General features: G+C 30.1%; 1 protein-coding gene across 3 annotated transcripts in view; it reads right to left on the reverse strand.

Moving 5' to 3' along the window:
- LOC120415771 (unconventional myosin-Va) overlaps window positions 1-12,044 on the reverse strand; it is a 49,396-nt gene extending 37,352 nt beyond the window's left edge. For all 3 annotated transcript variants that reach the window (XM_039577388.2, XM_039577389.2, XM_039577387.2), the window contains exon 1: window positions 11,330-12,044. In XM_039577388.2, coding sequence (XP_039433322.1) covers window positions 11,330-11,356 — 27 coding nt within the window. In that variant the 5' untranslated portion in view covers window positions 11,357-12,044. The remainder of the gene's footprint in view (window positions 1-11,329) is intronic.
- Window positions 12,045-17,959: the final 5,915 nt, after the last annotated feature.

Below are 17,959 nucleotides of genomic sequence, written 5' to 3' on the forward strand. Positions count from 1 at the left end.
CTTTTCGAGAAAATCGATTTTTAAAGTTTGTTTGTAAATAATTTCAAAACTATGAATGATAGAGCCAAACTTTTTGAAGCAATCGGTTCGTATACTATCGCTTAACAAACGCTCCAAGTTTCAACTAATTTGGTAACACCAGTTAAAAGATACTGTAAATAATGTAAACAAAAATCTGAAAAGCACGTGTCACAAGTGTGTTTCGAAAGTAAAATTGTACTACGTGTCACAAGTGTGCACAGAATTCGCATACAAACTAAAATAAGCTCAAATCAATGGTTTAATCGACTTAATCAGTATATTTTTATAAACAAAAGGTTGCATTGCCTTTAGAAAGTATGTGTGTACATAAATTTGTGAAAAACAAGAAAAAAATTTCCACATTTTCCAACAACATGTATGACGTGTCACAAGTGTGCACAATCATTTTGATGATAAATTGGTCTATGTCACAAGTGTGTATTGCGATATCCGAGAAATGCAAGCGAGTTTCTTGTAGTGTTTGTTAAGTATAGCAAAACGTCATCATTAACTCATTTTCGACCAAATAGTCTATGTCAAGAAATTGGATTTTTGAACCCCTCCTCTCCCTCGTAACAAAATTTCCATGCAAATTTTAAACATTTTGTACTTAGGGTAACACGGTTTTTAACCCCTCCCCTCAACTGCGTTACGTAATAAAAGAATGTTCCTTGGTTAAAATTAATTTTACAGTGTTGCCATTTTTTCAAAAAAAAAATTGCTTTGCAAAATTTGGAAAGGTAAAAAAAATGTTTTCACTTTTATTTTTAAATGTAACATTAAATTGGCAAACAAAAAATACTTTCAGGGTGACCACTCAAATCAAAGTCAATATCAACTACCGAAAAAAAATTCTAAATTAATTTAAAAGATATCCAAATATTGGAAATTTTTGTAAACACAAAAACTGAACAACAAATTAAAAAAAATATTTCAAAAATAGAAATTCATTGTTATGATTCAGAAAAGAAACACAAACTATTAATCTTTGAAAAATAATCGAAAGTTTAACAATACTTATAACTTCCATGTTATTTTTTAAATAGACAAACGTATAGTTTTTGATACTTCGATTCAACTGGAAATGGCAAAAAGTTAAAGATAACTGAATTTAAAATTCCTTTCCTATTTTTTTTAAACTTCATCATCATTTTAAATCAAAGAACGATTAAAACATAATTGCTGTTATTATGCTTTCAAAGGATTTAGAAAGATATCAAGGAATTCATACAAAAAATGTTTTTGTCAAGTTCCCTATTTAACTTTGTAATTTTTGATATGGAATTTATCTAGTGGTCATTATTCAATTGTTTTTCTTTTTCAATGACAATTCAGTTGGATATGATTTTATGTTCTCCCACTTATTTTAAGCAAAATGTTTGAAGAGACACATTTTTTAAACAATTTTGCAATAACTCAAAATTTCTTGGATTAATTTAATTGCAATTTCAATATTTTTATAATGTTTTCAAAACGTAAAAAAGTTTAGTTAAACGCAGAAATTTAGTTAAACAATTAAAAATATTTACTAAAAAGACATTTTTAAACTCAAGTTGAAATCTGTTTTCAAATATTCAATCTATGTGACAAAATGAAATAGAATCATAACTCTAAGCTGACCATTAGGCTATATTTTTATATAAGTTTTTCATTCACTTTTGTTTGATATACAAAAATTAATGGAGATAATTTGATTCATAAAAATATTATGAAAATCTGTTTCAAAGATTTCCAATATTTATCAAGACTTTGAATGTCTCAAACAGCTTTTCCATTCTCAAATATATTCAGGGTTGTTACGGAAAAGACGAGAAAAAATCCGCGCCAGATCCGCGCCGACCCCAAAACCCAATCCGCGAGAAATCCGCGCCATATAAAAAAACCGCGACAAACATAGAAGAGAGTAACATAATGAATGCAATTTTAAACGAAAAAAGAATAATACAGAAGGCATTTGGATCAGTACCGTTGATCAGTTGTGGATTCATATCCCACCTGTACCAAATGGAACCTTTTTTGCCACTTCTGAAACAATATTAGCATTTTTTTGCAACACTTAAAATATCGTTGCATTAAAAACAAATTCAGAAAAAAATTAAATTCGAAGATTAAAAAAAAACTAAAACCATAAAATAAATCATAAAATTATAAAATCTAGGGATTAAGTACTTGATAATTCTCGCCAAAACTTTACTCTGGAAAATCGAAACACGAAATTTCTATTATTTTCTTCTCTAAATTTTTCTAATCTAAAATATGATTCCGAAAATGATTCGAACTAAGAAAATGGCAAAAAAATAATATAATAATTTGAAAATTTATTGATTTAATAATTAAATAATTTAATAATTCAATAATTAAATATTTTAATGATTTAATAATTTAATAATTTAATAATTTAATAATTTAATAATTTAGTAATTTAATAATTTAATAATTTAATAATTTAATAATTTAATAATTTAATAATTTAATAATTTAATAATTTAATAATTTAATAATTTAATAATTTAATAATTTAATAATTTAATAATTTAATAATTTAATAATTTAATAATTTAATAATTTAAAAATTTAATAATTTAATAATTTATTAATTTAATAATTTAATAATTTAATAATTTAATAATTTAATGATTTAATGATTTAATAATTTAATAATTTAATAATTTAATAATTTAATAATTTAATAATTTAATAATTTAATAATTTAATAATTTAATAATTTAATAATTTAATAATTTAATAATTTAATAATTTAATAATTTAATAATTTATTAATTTAATAATTTAATAATTTAATAATTTAATAATTTAATAATTTAATAATTTAATAATTTAATAATTTAATAATTTAATAATTTAATAATTTAATAATTTAATAATTTAATAATTTAATAATTTAATAATTTAATAATTTAATAATTTAATAATTTAATAATTTAATAATTTAATAATTTAATAATTTAATAATTTAATAATTTAATAATTTAATAATTTAATAATTTAATAATTTAATAATTTAATAATTTAATAATTTAATAAATTTAATAATTTAATAATTTAATAATTTAATAATTTAATAATTTAATAATTTAATAATTTAATAATTTAATAATTTAATAATTTAATAATTTAATAATTTAATAATTTAATAATTTAATAATTTAATAATTTAATAATTTAATAATTTAATAATTTAATAATTTAATAATTTAATAATTTAATAATTTAATAATTTAATAATTTAATAATTTAATAATTTAATAATTTAATAATTTAATAATTAAATAATTTAATAATTTAATAATTTAATAATTTAATAATTTAATAATTTAATAATTTAATAATTTAATAATTTAATAATTTAATAATTTAATAATTCAATAATTTAATAATTTAATAATTTAATAATTTAATAATTTAATAATTTAATAATTTAATAATTTAATAATTTAATAATTTAATAATTTAATAATTTAATAATTTAATAATTTAATAATTTAATAATTTAATAATTTAAGAATTTAATAATTTAATAATTTAATAATTTAATAATTTAATAATTTTATAATTTAATAATTTAATAATTTTATAATTTTATAATTTTATAATTTAATAATTTAATAATTTAATAATTTAATAATTTAATAATTTAATAATTTAATAATTTTATAATTTAATAATTTAATAATTTAATAATTTAATAATTTAATAATTTAATAATTTAATAATTTAATAATTTAATAATTTAATAATTTAATAATTTAATAATTTAATAATTTAATAATTTATTAATTTAATAATTTAATAATTTAATAATTTAAAAATCAAATAATTTAAAAATTCAATAATTTGATAACTTAAGAACTTTCTTAAAAAAATAAAATTAACAAAAAAATCAATGGTAATATTTTCGTAATTTTTCAATTTAAAAATTCGTTTTTTTACGTTTTTTTTTTGAGTCAGTAATGTTTTGACAATTTCAAATTATGAATTCTATTTTTTTTTTATTATTTGAATATGTAAATTCTGAAATTTCAAATTGTTGAATTCCAGATTTCTTATTTTTTTAAATTTTAACATTACATTTCGCTTTTAGACGGAGATTTTAGCAGATTTCTAAGTGGATTTCGTCATGTTGTGATAATTGGGAGTAGAATCAATTCTACTTGAATCAGAGTGGCAACTATTTTTTTTTTTCAATAAATCAAAAATTTAAAAATTTAAATTTTTATATTTAAAAAAATTGGAAAATCTACAAAGTTTCATAGCCTAAAATTTTTTAAATTCTGTAATTTTTTCGAATTTTGTTATTTTGATTTTAATAAAATTGGTATTTATTTGAATTGTTAAGCAGATGTTTTAAAAATAATGAGTTGTAATGTTATGTTAAATTTATATAACAAATCTCAATACATTAAAAAAAATCGCTCCTTGAAGATTATTTCAAAGTTTCGTATTAAGAAAAAATAACAATCAATAATTTTTAGAAGAAAATTTTCTTCATTAACAACTTCTTAGAAATTGATGTTTTCGCACTCAACGAAAAAGATTGAATTTATTTTATTCGTAATAATATTTTCCTTAGTAATTTGAAAGAAATTCTATCGTTCTCAATTATTTTGTTTATCAAAATTGCTATCCGCGCGAAATCCGCGCCTGAGCAAAATTAGCCAGCAAATCCGCGCCAGATCCGCGCGATACGCGCCATCCGCGCCATCCGCGCGATCCGCGCCGTCCGTAACAACCCTGTATATTGAAATAGTTAAAAGAACCTTTAATTTAAAGTAAGTTACTAAAGCAGAATTGAGTAAATTTAGTTTGAAAATTAGGCCGTTGCAAATATTTTTCAAAGTTTATGTCGCACAACCCCCCTCAAAATTGGTCTGAAAAATCAGGGGGCAAAAAAACTAAATTCCAAAAAATTCAAAACTTCCATGAAAATAGAAGTCTAATCTACTGAAAACCATCTAAAATGCATTTTTCTGCATTGATAATCATATTTAGCATGTTTGGGCTTGTTTAAAAATGTTTTGCATTTTTATGCAATTCCAATGTGCAGCACCGCAAAAAAAAATCCCAAAAAATATTTTTTTTTTTCAATACTTACTTATTTTGGAAACAAATGATGGCAAAACAACTGGACAGGTGTATGATGCATTTTAAAACACTTTTTTCATAAAAAGGTTGAAACCATGGCTCGTTATTTCAATTTTTCATTTTTTTATTTTTTGCCCCTCCCCCCAACCCCCCTCCCCGCCCCGACTTTAGTCAGAGTCGAGGGATATAAACTTCAAAAAATATTTGCAACAGCCTTCTACAAAATATTACATAATTATTCAAGAGTTGAAAAATTCCCGACTTTTTCCCGATTTTTGGCCGGTATTAGCGAATTCCCGACTTTCCCGATTTCCCAACTTAAGTGGCCACCCTGTACTTAACATAAAATTTGATATCGTGCACTGTTTTCAAGTTAATATAGCCACTAGAAAACATTTTTTGGTTAACAACGTGACTTTGTATTACCTATGGAAGTCATGGCTTAACTTGATCATCTCTGATTTATTTGATACTGTTGACCAAGAAATATATAAAAAAGCAAGTTTGGTTCGATAAAAAATAGATACACAGAAATGCAATCCATCATAAAATTGGCAATAAATTGGATAAATATTGTTCATACCTATAACCTCAAAAACCATCATTAGTCTCAAAGCTTTTTCCAATTTGTGCAAATTTTAAAATTTCTGATATGTTTTGAGCAAGCAACAAAATTAGAAAGAACCCACAAAACATAACACTGTCACGAAGAAAGTACGCTGGAATGCAAGTCAACCCAGACCTTACCATAACTGGAAATCCAGCTCCCAAGGCAAGTTCATCGACGATGAAAGTTCGTGTCCAGTGTGGGAGAAAGACCACGCGGGAAACAACAACAAATCGAGAGTCGTTCCTTCTGAACAAGCAACGTCCACATACCAGTAAACAAAGCTGATCGAGGCCCTCCGTCTCTGACGGCAAGGTTCCAGTTCAGAGGTTGGCGTGTGGGTAGGGAAGAGACTGAATCGGTAATCGAATACGGTCGGACTTTCCGCGCATCTATTTTGCTTCCTTTTGGCTGTAGGGGCTAAATTGACTACATAGTCGAGTTTGATCCCCTTGAAATCTTAATCCACTACTTGATGCCTTGAACAGGCGTTGTAGCTTCTAATACACTCGATGGGCTCTATCGGTCACTTTCTAGTACTGGTCGAACGTTCAAGAGTCAGTGTTGCCAAACTTTTAACAGCCTCAGAGGAAATTACGAAAAAGAAACTTTTCCAAACAATTAAAAAACAATTAAAGCGAAAAATCGATCCGTTTAAAACATGTTATCTCACCTTCAGTCGTTGAATCGCTAACGAGGGGCCCATTTCGCAATTCGGCAACTCCCCAAAAATTGAATCATTTTTCTTCACTTCCGAACGATGCCTTCATGAAATATGGATGACCCCGCAACGGCTAAAGTGCAAAAATTCAATGATAAATTCAAGAGGTCACAGCGAGAAAACCAGCAACCGTGACCGTCGTCGTCGTTGTGAAGGTAGCGGTTTCTACGCCACTCCAAAATAAAAGAGTTAACCTGTGCCTGCAAACAATCGTGCTGCACTACCGCCGTTTGGCGTATGTAAATAGATTTTTAATAGTTAATAATGCAGCAGGGTATTGCACATTCCTTGATAATAGGCAGTCGTAGCAGGGCCATTGTTATTGTTAATGCTACTTCTTCTTCTTCTTTTGTGCCTTTCCAAACAATCGTGCCCAAGAGATCTTCTTGGCTCTCTCGATTGCAGCAGTTTTGTACTATCTTTGGGTCGTGTGTCGAAATGGAGCTGGTTCGGACAGGGTGTCAGAACAGCCGGAATTTTTGAATTATTTTTTTCTGAACATTTTTATTTAATTTTTTTCGCATTACAGGTACATGATTTCAATCCAAAAATTTTAATTTCAAATACTGTTTTGATTTTACTTTCTAAGTTATTTTTTTTAAACTACCCACAGCAAAATTCCGTTTTTAAGAATTTAAATCCTTTGTTTTCTTATAATATTTGGAAAGCCCAAAATAAGACTTAGGATTCGTTTTTAAGTTCATTTTATCAAAATGCCATTTTTCCTAGATCAGTAGTGTCTCTACCAATGACTTGCACCTATTATAAGCTGTGTGGTGCGAGCTCTGTCGCCCACCAGCTCAAACTTTAAAAATTGCACCAGCGTTTCAAGGCTTTCAATGCTCATGGTATGGCAGATTTTCAAATCAAAATATATATTTTGAAAGTTTTTTTTTAAATTTTATTAGCTTTTAAGGTTTTTATTGAATTTTTATACTTATAAATTGGAAGTTGTCAGATTCGTGTGTGTACCGCTTTCGAGTTAGCTTTGGGCTATTTCGTTTGACAATTCTAAACCGATCAAAGAAATTGTTTGAAAAAATCGTTGTTTTGCGGGTTGTTTTAATTATGTTTAGTCTTTTGTAATTTGTGAGTCAAATCTATATTTGTTTCAGATTCAGAAGTATGATAAAATTTACATGATATCACTTTAATATCTGGCATAGCATAATTTTTTATGTGCCTTGGCCATAACTGACAGTCGCACGACCTAGATTATAAGGTATGATTTAGGGGAAATCTACCCTTTCCAATCAAACACCTATCTTCGTCATATGGAGAGTTTGATGCTCGATTAAAGCTCCAAAAATACTATTTGGGCTATAAACTTACCAGCAACAGCACCGCCTCGAGTAAGCACGCAAATGTATGCCACTTACTGGCCAAAAAGATCACATTTAATGCACTTTTGATCATAATTTGTATTTTGCGAGACCACTTCTCATCATTTTGTTGGCACACACAGTGACACACACGAGAATCCCTCAAACGCTTAATGAATATCGCCAAAATTAACTTTTCACTTTCGCTTTCTTTTTCACGGCGCTTAAGATATGAAATTGCTTCCAACTACCGGCAACATGTTCTTTTGATCATTACTAAGGCACTCACTTGAAGAATAATCCCGAAAAATGTAATAAATTAGCAAGCGCCATCAAAAAAACAAACGCGCCAAGTCGTTTGACGTTTCAATTTTTACTTTGCATTCCAATCGAAGGCTGGAAAAAACCGAGCGAGAGACGAAGGCAAAAAAGAACAAAGGCTGGCCGTCAACACCGCCAGCAGCACAGCCAGCGATGCCAGGAAACTTTCCCTATAAATGCCACTTTTCGTGAGTGTTCGTTTGAACCGTCAGCGCAAATGGCAACACTCGACAGAGTGTTGGAAGAAAAAAGAACTAAGCCGATATTAGAAAAATGGGCGAGGCCCAATGCATTCGCCTCGATTAGAATACCCTTGGAATTTTTTTTTGTTAAATGCTTGGTAAAGAAATGGAATAACTTTTAGTGAAAGTGAAAATAAACAGAAATGTTCACAAAAACTTGCTCTACTCGTTGGTGTACTTGGTTTTAGTAAAATTCAAGGGAGACTCTAGATTATCCAGCATCATTCAAACACGACCGCTTATTAGGATTAAAATGGGTAGATTTCCCCTATCTTTTGGTGATTTTTGTTGAGAGCTTTTAAAAAATCTTGTTCAGGTGGGGTAAATGTACCATATGGATTTTAAGTATGGAAAAAATACGAATTGCTGCAACATCATATTTTATTGAGAAATAAATACATAAAAGTACTTAAAAACTGATAAACAATTGGGTACTAAAGCCCTACGTCAATTTTTATGTACAACGGTGAAAAACACGATCAAAAACCATTTCTGATCATTTTTTTCATTTTAATGCAAAAAAAAAAAATTACAAGACAACATTTTTTCGATGGATCAACTATGTTCCCCTTGGAACGAGCTGTCAAGTAGGAACTTTTCTGTCAAGAAGGACCGCGAGGTTATTTTTTCAAAATTGATTTAACAATCCATTTTAAACTCGTTGTGCTCGTATAAAGGGTCATTGTACTCAGAAAAATAAGCTTTATCGCTGTAAACAATAATATCAGCAATATAAGCTTCATTTAAGGACCCAATTGTTAAAAAAAATCCTTACAAAATATTGTGATATTATGAAAATTATAAAACTATTTATCATCTAAGGCTGGTACAAATTTTATTTAAAGTTTTTGTCTCCCCCCTCTTCAAAATTGGCCCGAAAAATCAGGGGTCGAAAAAAAAAGTTTTCCAAAAAACTTCAATATTTCAATGAAAATTAAAGTGCAATCAGTTGAAATCAATTTAAAATGCATTCCCTTGCGTTTAGAATCATTTTGAGCATGTTTGGGTTAATTTTAAAATCCTTAGAATTTTTGAAAATTTTCGATGTTTATTATCGCAAAAAGTGTTTTTTTTTCCGCTTAAAATTTTTGTTTTCGTCAAATTTGAAAACTGAAAACAAATGATTGCAAAACAACTGAACTAGTGTAAAATGCATTTTAAAACACTTTTCCATGCAAATGTTGAAACTATGGCTTGTTATTTCAATATTCAATAGCACCCGAAAAAGTAATATAAAAATTAAAGCGGCCAGCCCTACTGCGTTGTGTTTACCGCAGAGGTGCCCTAAAAATCGATTTTCTGTAGAAAAAAATACGATTTAACACCTAAACTCCCAAGCTCGAGAAAAAGGGGAAATTTGTTTGGAAATTCCCCCTTTTTCTCGAGCTTGGGAGTTTAAGTGTTAAAAAAAAGTTTTAGTTATTGTAAAGCTCAACAGATTGATATGGTTTTTCATTTTTTATCGGTAATTTTTTGGATGAGAGTTAATTCATGGTAGGGAAAATATACCCATTTTAATCAGTCTAAGCCGTTCGACCAATTCTCATCACTTTTGCCGAGAGTTGCTTGCTCACTTTTGTTTGAGCTATTTATTACTTTGGAACAGTCAAAAACACTTTATGAAAGCTGTAATTCATGATCAAAGTGCTGATAGGCCGATAATAGAAATAGGCTGAGAAATTACCCCTGCCTTTAAAAAATTTAGAAATTTATTTCAAATTTGATGCAAATTTCATTAAATAATATACCGATACGAGTACAGTCCAGACTCGATTATCCGAAGGCCTTGGCAAAATTTCACTTCGGATAATCGAATCACAAAAAAAAACTTTTTTTTTCGTTGTCTTATTTTTTATTGTTGAGTGATTTGATGTATTATTTTTATTGTTGAGTTTTTTAGTGTAAAGTGATATTTGGAATTTTTAAATCCAAGATGGCGGCCAAAATGGCGATCATAAAATATTGAAAAAAATGCATTTTTAAGTTGTATTTCCAATCAACCATTTAAATTTGACAAAAATTAAGTCGAAGAGCTCGAATTTGATAAAAAAAAATTAAAAAACGAAAAAAAAAATGTTTTTCATTATTTGTTTGTCCGAATCCTATACAAACTTTTGGATAATCGAAACTTCGGATAATCGAGGCTTCTGATAATCGAGCCTGGACTGTAATCTCTAATAACATTTTTTTTATTCAAGTCTATTTTGCAAAGATTTTGTAGTAAATTTATAAGAAACTTCAAAAAAACTCGAGTCGTAGTGTCATTGATTTTTTTTCACGATATTCATTTTTTTTATTTGGATATTTTTTTCATGCATTTTTTAAGTCAAAAGAAATTATTTTGCATTATTAGTTTTTCTTTATAAGTCCTAGGTTGTGAGGACTGTTTAGGGAAAAAAATTACACGAAAAAAAAAACATTATTTTTGGTATGCTTTTGTTACTCAAAATTTAATTCCAAAAATACATATTTTCTGTCTTCAAGATTGTTTCATACGTTTTCGGGGGCTCATTTTTTTACATACTTAAATTGGTCCCTTCACATTGTTTTGCTTGAATTCTTTCCAAAAATAAAATTTTAAGTCTTTTGCAATGTTTGGCTTTATTTCGAAATCATAATATATTTGTTATGGAAAATTGTAGAAAACTTTAAACAGGTTTAATTTTTTGACATTGCAAAGCGAAATAACATTTCTGGAGTTTTTTTTGAAAAGGTCCAATAAACCAAATTTCCAGTTTTTGCTTTTTGGGTGTTTTTAGAACCGCCTTGAGTCAGGGGTATTGAAAAACACCCAAAAAGCAAAAACTGAAAATTTGGTTTATTGGTCCTTTTAAAAAAAAACTCCAGATTTGTTAGAAAATAAAAAGTTGATAAACTAGAGCTCATCTCCCCACTTGAGTGGCCACCCTGCCACATCACGCTGGGGGCCTTCGTCAGCCAGCACACTTCTTCTACTACACAACAACAACCCAGAAAGGTTCCACGTATTTACCTTTACGTACAGCTCCGTTGATGACATGTTTTTCGTTCCTTCCTTGCTTCTTTCTTTCTAGCTCCAATATCGCGGTCTCCCCACAGGTCTGCGTGTCTGTGTGTGTGTGCGGTTCCGTTCCACGTCCAACGGGTGTGGGGTGGGGACCGGGAAGACCGGGAGGTGGTACCCTGTTCCAGCCGCTTCCGAAAAATTCCGCTAATTGGTGAAACTTTTCTTCTTTTCTTCACACTTGCTCGGTTGGCCTTTTTCTTAAAAATTAGGCTCCACTATTCGGATTACACTGAACTAAATACCCAAAACTCAAGACATTTTTCTTCAGCTTTTGACCCTGCACTGGAGAAGGTTCCAGCTGGGCGCCATTCACTTTGCGTAACAAATCGCTTCTTCGTGAGCCACGTTGTTTTCGTTGTCGTTGGCGGCTTTTTCTCACATTCGGAAGCCCCAAATTATCACCCAAATCAGCAGACTGACCGACCGTGGTTCACCGGAATCAAAACTCCGTCTGCAATCCGTCACACAAGAAACCCAAATGCGTGCACTGCCGGGAATGCAACCGCCACCAACAACAGCTCTGCCTTTAATCGTGGGAAAAAATGGTAGAAAATTCCTTTGGTTGGCTGCGCTTGCAACAGCACAGCAAAACACTGAAACACGCGCGAAAGTACCGTTACGAACGCGTCCACGCTGAGCGGCGATTAAACTCCAACTAAGAACGGGGAGGCTTTTACTTTTGGAGCCGCGACTCGTCGCTCCCCAAAATCAGCTGAGAGCCGAAGAGAGTGGGAGAGCGAGAGAGCGGCGACAAACGTCAAAACACTTGCCAGGGTTGCCACATGATTTACAGGTGATCTGTAGGCTTCTGAAGAGAAATTCTGTATTTTGGTCTGTATCTCGTTGATTTTGATGGGTGCACTGGGGTAAGGGCTAACGTCGCTCACGAATTTAAGATGCAGAGATGCCAGAAAAGTGTTCTCAAAGGATCAAACCATTTTATTTCGATGATGTTAAGCTTACAAAACCAAAGCTTCAAATTTAATAACCAAATTGTCGTGACTTTTTTTGACCCCCATGTGGACAAATCGCCGCTGTCGTGCTATCTTGTCACACGTCGGTTTTGTGCAAAAATTGAGTTAAGAACGCCTCACCTTTTGACCTTCCCCAAATCCGATCTTCAAAATTCGATTTCAATCCCAGTCACGAAATATTCTATCAGAATTGATTGTGTCAGAATCCTGCTAGAACGGTGGAACATCTCTTCTAGAATAATGTAAGAATATCCAGCTCTGTTAGAACTCTGCTAGAACTCTGCTCTGCTGCTAGAACCCTAGAACGTCGTGACTGGGATAATAAAATGAAAAATAACTAAACTGGTTTAAACATTTTTGAATCAAAAATTTAGATTTAAATACAGCCCAGACTCGATTATCCGAAGGCCTTGGCAAAATTACACTTCAGATTTTTTTTTCTCTGTCTTGTTTTTGATTATCGAGCATCAGTATGGCCCCTAAACTAGCCTAAAGTGATTTAGATTTTTAAATCCATGACAGCGGCCTAAATGGCGGTGATGATTTTATTGGAAATCAACAACTCAAATTTGACTAAAATGGGGTCGCAGAACTCAAATTTGATGTTAAAGAAAGAAAATAAAAAATATGTTTTTTTTTTTGTTCGTGATTCGATTATTTGAAGTCCTATTAAAACCTTCGAATAATTGAACTTTAGATAATCGAAACTTCGGATAATCGAGGCTTCGGATAATCGAGTCTAGACTGTATATATCAAGCGAAACAATGTAATTGGGTCCTAAAATGAAGCTTAGATTGCTGGTATAAGGCTTTCTAGGCCCACTGCAAAAAATATGGCGAGATAGTAAAATGGGTATTCTTTCGGCAACGTGTACTGATGCAAACAAGCTGATGGGAGCAGCTGTCAGTTTCGTGTGTGTTTGTTTTTGTGTTTAATTTTCGGAATCTTTGTCAATTTCCGGGTTTTTTTTCCTTTCCTGTTTCCCGAATCGCAGGGTAACTAAAGAAACGAATTTTACTTGTTGCGTTTTTACTTTTCAACCTTGTACAACACAAGTTATCGCAATTTTGGACCGCATCACATTTCTTGGTTATGTTTTTTCTGATGCAAACAAACCCGCAGCAGCCATGTAAACATACTTTGAATGTGTTGGTAAATTTCTGACTAGAAAGCCTTATTATTGCTTACAGCGATATAGCTTATTTTTCTGAGTACAATGACCCTTTGTAAGACCCCAAAAAGTTTAAAATGGATTTTTAAATCAATTTTGAAAAATTAACCTTGCGGTCCTTCTTGACAGAAAAGCTCCTACTTGACAGCTCGTTCCAAGGGGACCATAGTTGATCCATCGAAAAAATGTTGTCTTGTCAATTTTTTTTTTGCATTTAAAATGAAAAAAAGTGATCAGAAATGGTTTTTGATCGTGTTTTTTACCGTTGTACATAAAAATTGACATAGGGCTTTAGTACCCAATTAAGCCAATGTGAGTTTGATCACGTTAGGAGAAAGGAAAAATTTTGAATAAGTTTTCCTATTTTTTTATTTCATTTAAAAATATTTTGAATAGTTGTACCGAAAAACGGGGTGACTTTGATATGTTTTTGGCATAAACAAAAAAAGGTGTCTCGGAATCCTGTTGATAATACTTTACAATTGTGCAAAAAAATCTGTTGCGCCGTACAAAAATTGAGTGGTTTGTCGTAAGCGTGTATATCAGCCTGTGGCGCAACAGGCTTTGACAGGTTGCGCTCTTGTTTTGATTTTTATTTGGCTTCACAATAACATATTTAAAAATGTCCGAGAAATTTGATAACAATATTCTCCATTCCATTCCAATTACATTTTAAATTTTCGTTTGATATTTTAAAATATAAGGCTAGATTTTTTAAATTCCACACTATTTTTCTTTAAAAGTTCAATCAATCCAATCAATGTCCTTTCATTTGCGTCCAAGAGAGCTAAAATCGGTTGAAATGGTCCTCATTCCAATTTTTAACTCTCAAGCTCATTTTTATGAACAGGGTCTTAAAGCCCTATGTCAATTTTTATGCACAACGGTTTTATTAATTTTAATGCAAAAAATAAATTTACAACACAATTTTTTTTTCGTCAAGAAGGGTCTCGAAGTTATTTTTGCCTTCCTCACCTCAATGAGGAAAGGCTATCATTCAATGAGGATAGGCTAATCACTCTAAAAATAAAATTCTTTATTCGACTTCGTAGATCCACCTTCACGTATACATATCGAATCAGAATCAAATTCTGAACTCTGATTCTGAAATGTCTGTGCGTGTGTCTGGATGTGAGTCTGTGCACCGAAAAATATGCACATGATTTTCTCCGGACTGGCTGAACTGATTTGGACCGTTGCAGTCTCATTCGATCCGTCGTCCCTAGTTAATATTATGAAGTTTAGAAAAGTTCTTCAAAAGTTATGCTTAAAAAACAATTTTAGCTTAACTTCGAAAGATTGTAATATGGGTGGTTTTTGTGAGAAACCCCGTCTTGCTATACATTTTTAGAAAGGTATTTAAAAGATCTTTCCAACGCGTTCAAAAGATTGAAGATCTGACAACCCTATCAAAACTTATGAGCACTTAAGTGTTATTTATGCACTTTTTTGAGGCCGGATCTCAAATATTTTGATGAAAAAGCTGTCCGGATCTATCATCATCGTTGGAAAGAAAAACAAAAGACCTTTCCAACAAGCCCAAGAGATTGAAGATCTGACAACCCTATCAAAAGTTATAAGTACTTTAGTGTTTTTAATACACTTGTTTCGAGGCCGGATCTCAGATATTTTGATAAAAATAACGGTTATTTATACACTTTTTTGAGGCTGTGTAGTGTATTCACTTTATGAATGCGAGGAAGGCACCAACGACCTAATGGTGGATTAATTTACGTTTTTAAGATTGATTTTAAAATCCATTTTAAAACGTCATTATACTCAAAAAACAAGCATTATGGTTGTGAACAATAGTAGTACAGGACATGGTCAGATAAAAATCTGATTTTTTGTTCCACATTTTTTTTTCACAATTTCAAACATGAGCAAAACAAAAAAAGCAAAGGCTCACATAGATTTTTGATAGGTTTTCCCTTTTTGAAACGTGATGCTTTGCTTTCCATTAGTTTCCAATAGAGTTTGTTGCTAAATATTTTGAATGTATTCGAATACGAGTTCGAATACGTGTTTCCAACTAAAGCAAATTTTTTAAACTTATTTAATCCGCCATTTTAGCTGCAATGTAGGATTTAAAAATTCTAAATCATTTTAGAGTAGTTTATTGGTCAAAAAATTAGATTATCAAAAATTAGACAATATAAAAAAACTTTTTTCGTGATGCGATTATCCGAAGTTTTGATTATTCGAAGTGAAATTTTTCCGAGGCCTTCGGATAATCGAGTCGGTCTGGACTGTAATTTGGAATTAAATTTAATAAATGAGCACGATATCGACGACGATCTATGGTAGATACGCAAAATAAAATTAATGTTTTAATTTTTATTCTATTTTTGATCCGTTTTGTTATACAAACATTTTTGACCAACGTAAAGTGAGAGGTCTTTTTTGAGAGAAGTGAAATCGAAATTTATTGACGGTCCTGAAATGTTTTTTTGTATTTGAGTTGTTCTACGAAACACCTCGTGTGAGTCTTTTTGTTAAATTCTTGTCTCATTTATTTTGTAGGTTTTGAAAACTGTAAAACATGAGTAGATATTCAAAATGTGTAATGATAAAAAGTCTGAATTTGAACATGCAGTGGACTCTCTGGCTGTTGATCTTCTCGATTTCAATATTGCTCCAGCCGTCAATAATTTTTTCAGTCCCTTCAAATAGATTGCTTTGATTTTTCGTTCTATAATTTGATAACTCCCGCACTCGACGGTCCCTTCAAAATCGACAACGAGAGAATTCACTGTATAAATCTTTCAAAGAAACATTTTTATTTAATTTTTTATTGTTTCAGTTGAAAATATTTTTGTTAGTTTTCACATTCATTCATACTTTAAAAAGTGTACAAAAATACTGAACTAAATCATATTTTGAAGAATTTGGTATTTTTTCTAGAGCGTCCAATTTCCCGGGGTTACAAATTTCCTGGGAAACGGGAAATTTTAAATTTATTGAAAATTGTTCTGATCTTGGCTTTGATCAATATTCTGCATCAAAATTGTATTAACAGCAACTCTAATGGTTAGAATAAGTGTAAAGATCAATTAATAGGTTGACTGCATGTAAAAAATCAAACAACTTCAAGTAAATGTATATTTTTTTCTATTTTTATCAGATCAAATCGCAAAGTAAATCAAAAAATGATCTTTTTTTTTTAAACACATCATACTGGTTTCAGCTCTTGAACAAAATAGTAAAGCTTTTTAGTTTTTTTTTCTTACAAATATGACTTCTCGTTATACTTCAAACAACTAAATTTTGTTTTTAATATTTGGAGCAGGTTTTTAAATTTTTTGGCAACTCTCAAACAGTACAAAGTAGATTTTCAGCAAGGGACTGGAAACTCTAATATTACTTAAGAATACTGAGTATACTAACGATATTCCAGTATACTTGTTAATATACTAACCGAAAAAGCAATAAACTGTCAGTATATTATGATACTCTCAGTATATTGGTAAGTATACTGGCGATATGTAAAGGAAATAATAAGTATACTTACATATATTTTGATATACTGGTTAACATCATAATTATAGCTCTAAGAGTTTCGAACCCCTTGATTTTCAGTGATGTTTTTAATGGTTTTATTATACCACATGGTTTTTGAATTTAAAACCAACTTCGGCTGATTTTTTTTTCATAGCTCAAAAACCATGATATTAGTTATATGTACGTAGAGGGTGACGATTCTCGAGATTTTTAATTTCCCGGGAATCGAGAGTTGTATTTTGCTATTTCCCGGGAATTCCCGGGACCCGGGAGTTTTTTTCAACTATGCAATAGTGCAAATAATTTAACAGAAATGTAATAAATTTGTGGCTTTTTAATCAATTCAGTTACAATAAATTCAAACTTATGCATTGAAACGTCGTTTCATAGTTCACAGTTCTACATTTTAATATTTTTTTCTGAATTCTGAAGCTTTTTGCATGGACTTGTTATAAGATTTGTAAAAATTTAAAATTAGCTAATATATAATTTCCCAGCATCTTTATTTTTGCAATATGATAAATAACGACTCAAAACAAAAATTTAAAATTGTTTTTCCTTCTTGGGTCACCTTAAATATTAAATAAAAAAATATTAACCTGGAAAATATTAAATGAAAAAATATTAACAGTTATCCGGAAAACCATAATGTTAACAATTGGCGGATCTGATATTTACAAAGGTTGATGCAAAACCCAAAACTACTATTGAATTCAAAAAGGAAATTACCTTGATACAGCGGAATAAAGTTATTTAGAATTAAAAAAAAACAAAATTGTAAGGATTGATATGCTCGAGGGATGTTATGGAAATTGAAAAAAACGAAAAAAAAACTTATCTTGAAAAGGCTTATCCCTCTTAGAAATAATAAATAGAAATCAAATTTAAAAAAAAATAGTTTTTCATTTATGGGGTGTACCTGCTAAGTA

This window comes from Culex pipiens, chromosome 3, assembly GCF_016801865.2.
Source record: "Culex pipiens pallens isolate TS chromosome 3, TS_CPP_V2, whole genome shotgun sequence".
Taxonomy (NCBI): domain Eukaryota; kingdom Metazoa; phylum Arthropoda; class Insecta; order Diptera; family Culicidae; genus Culex; species Culex pipiens.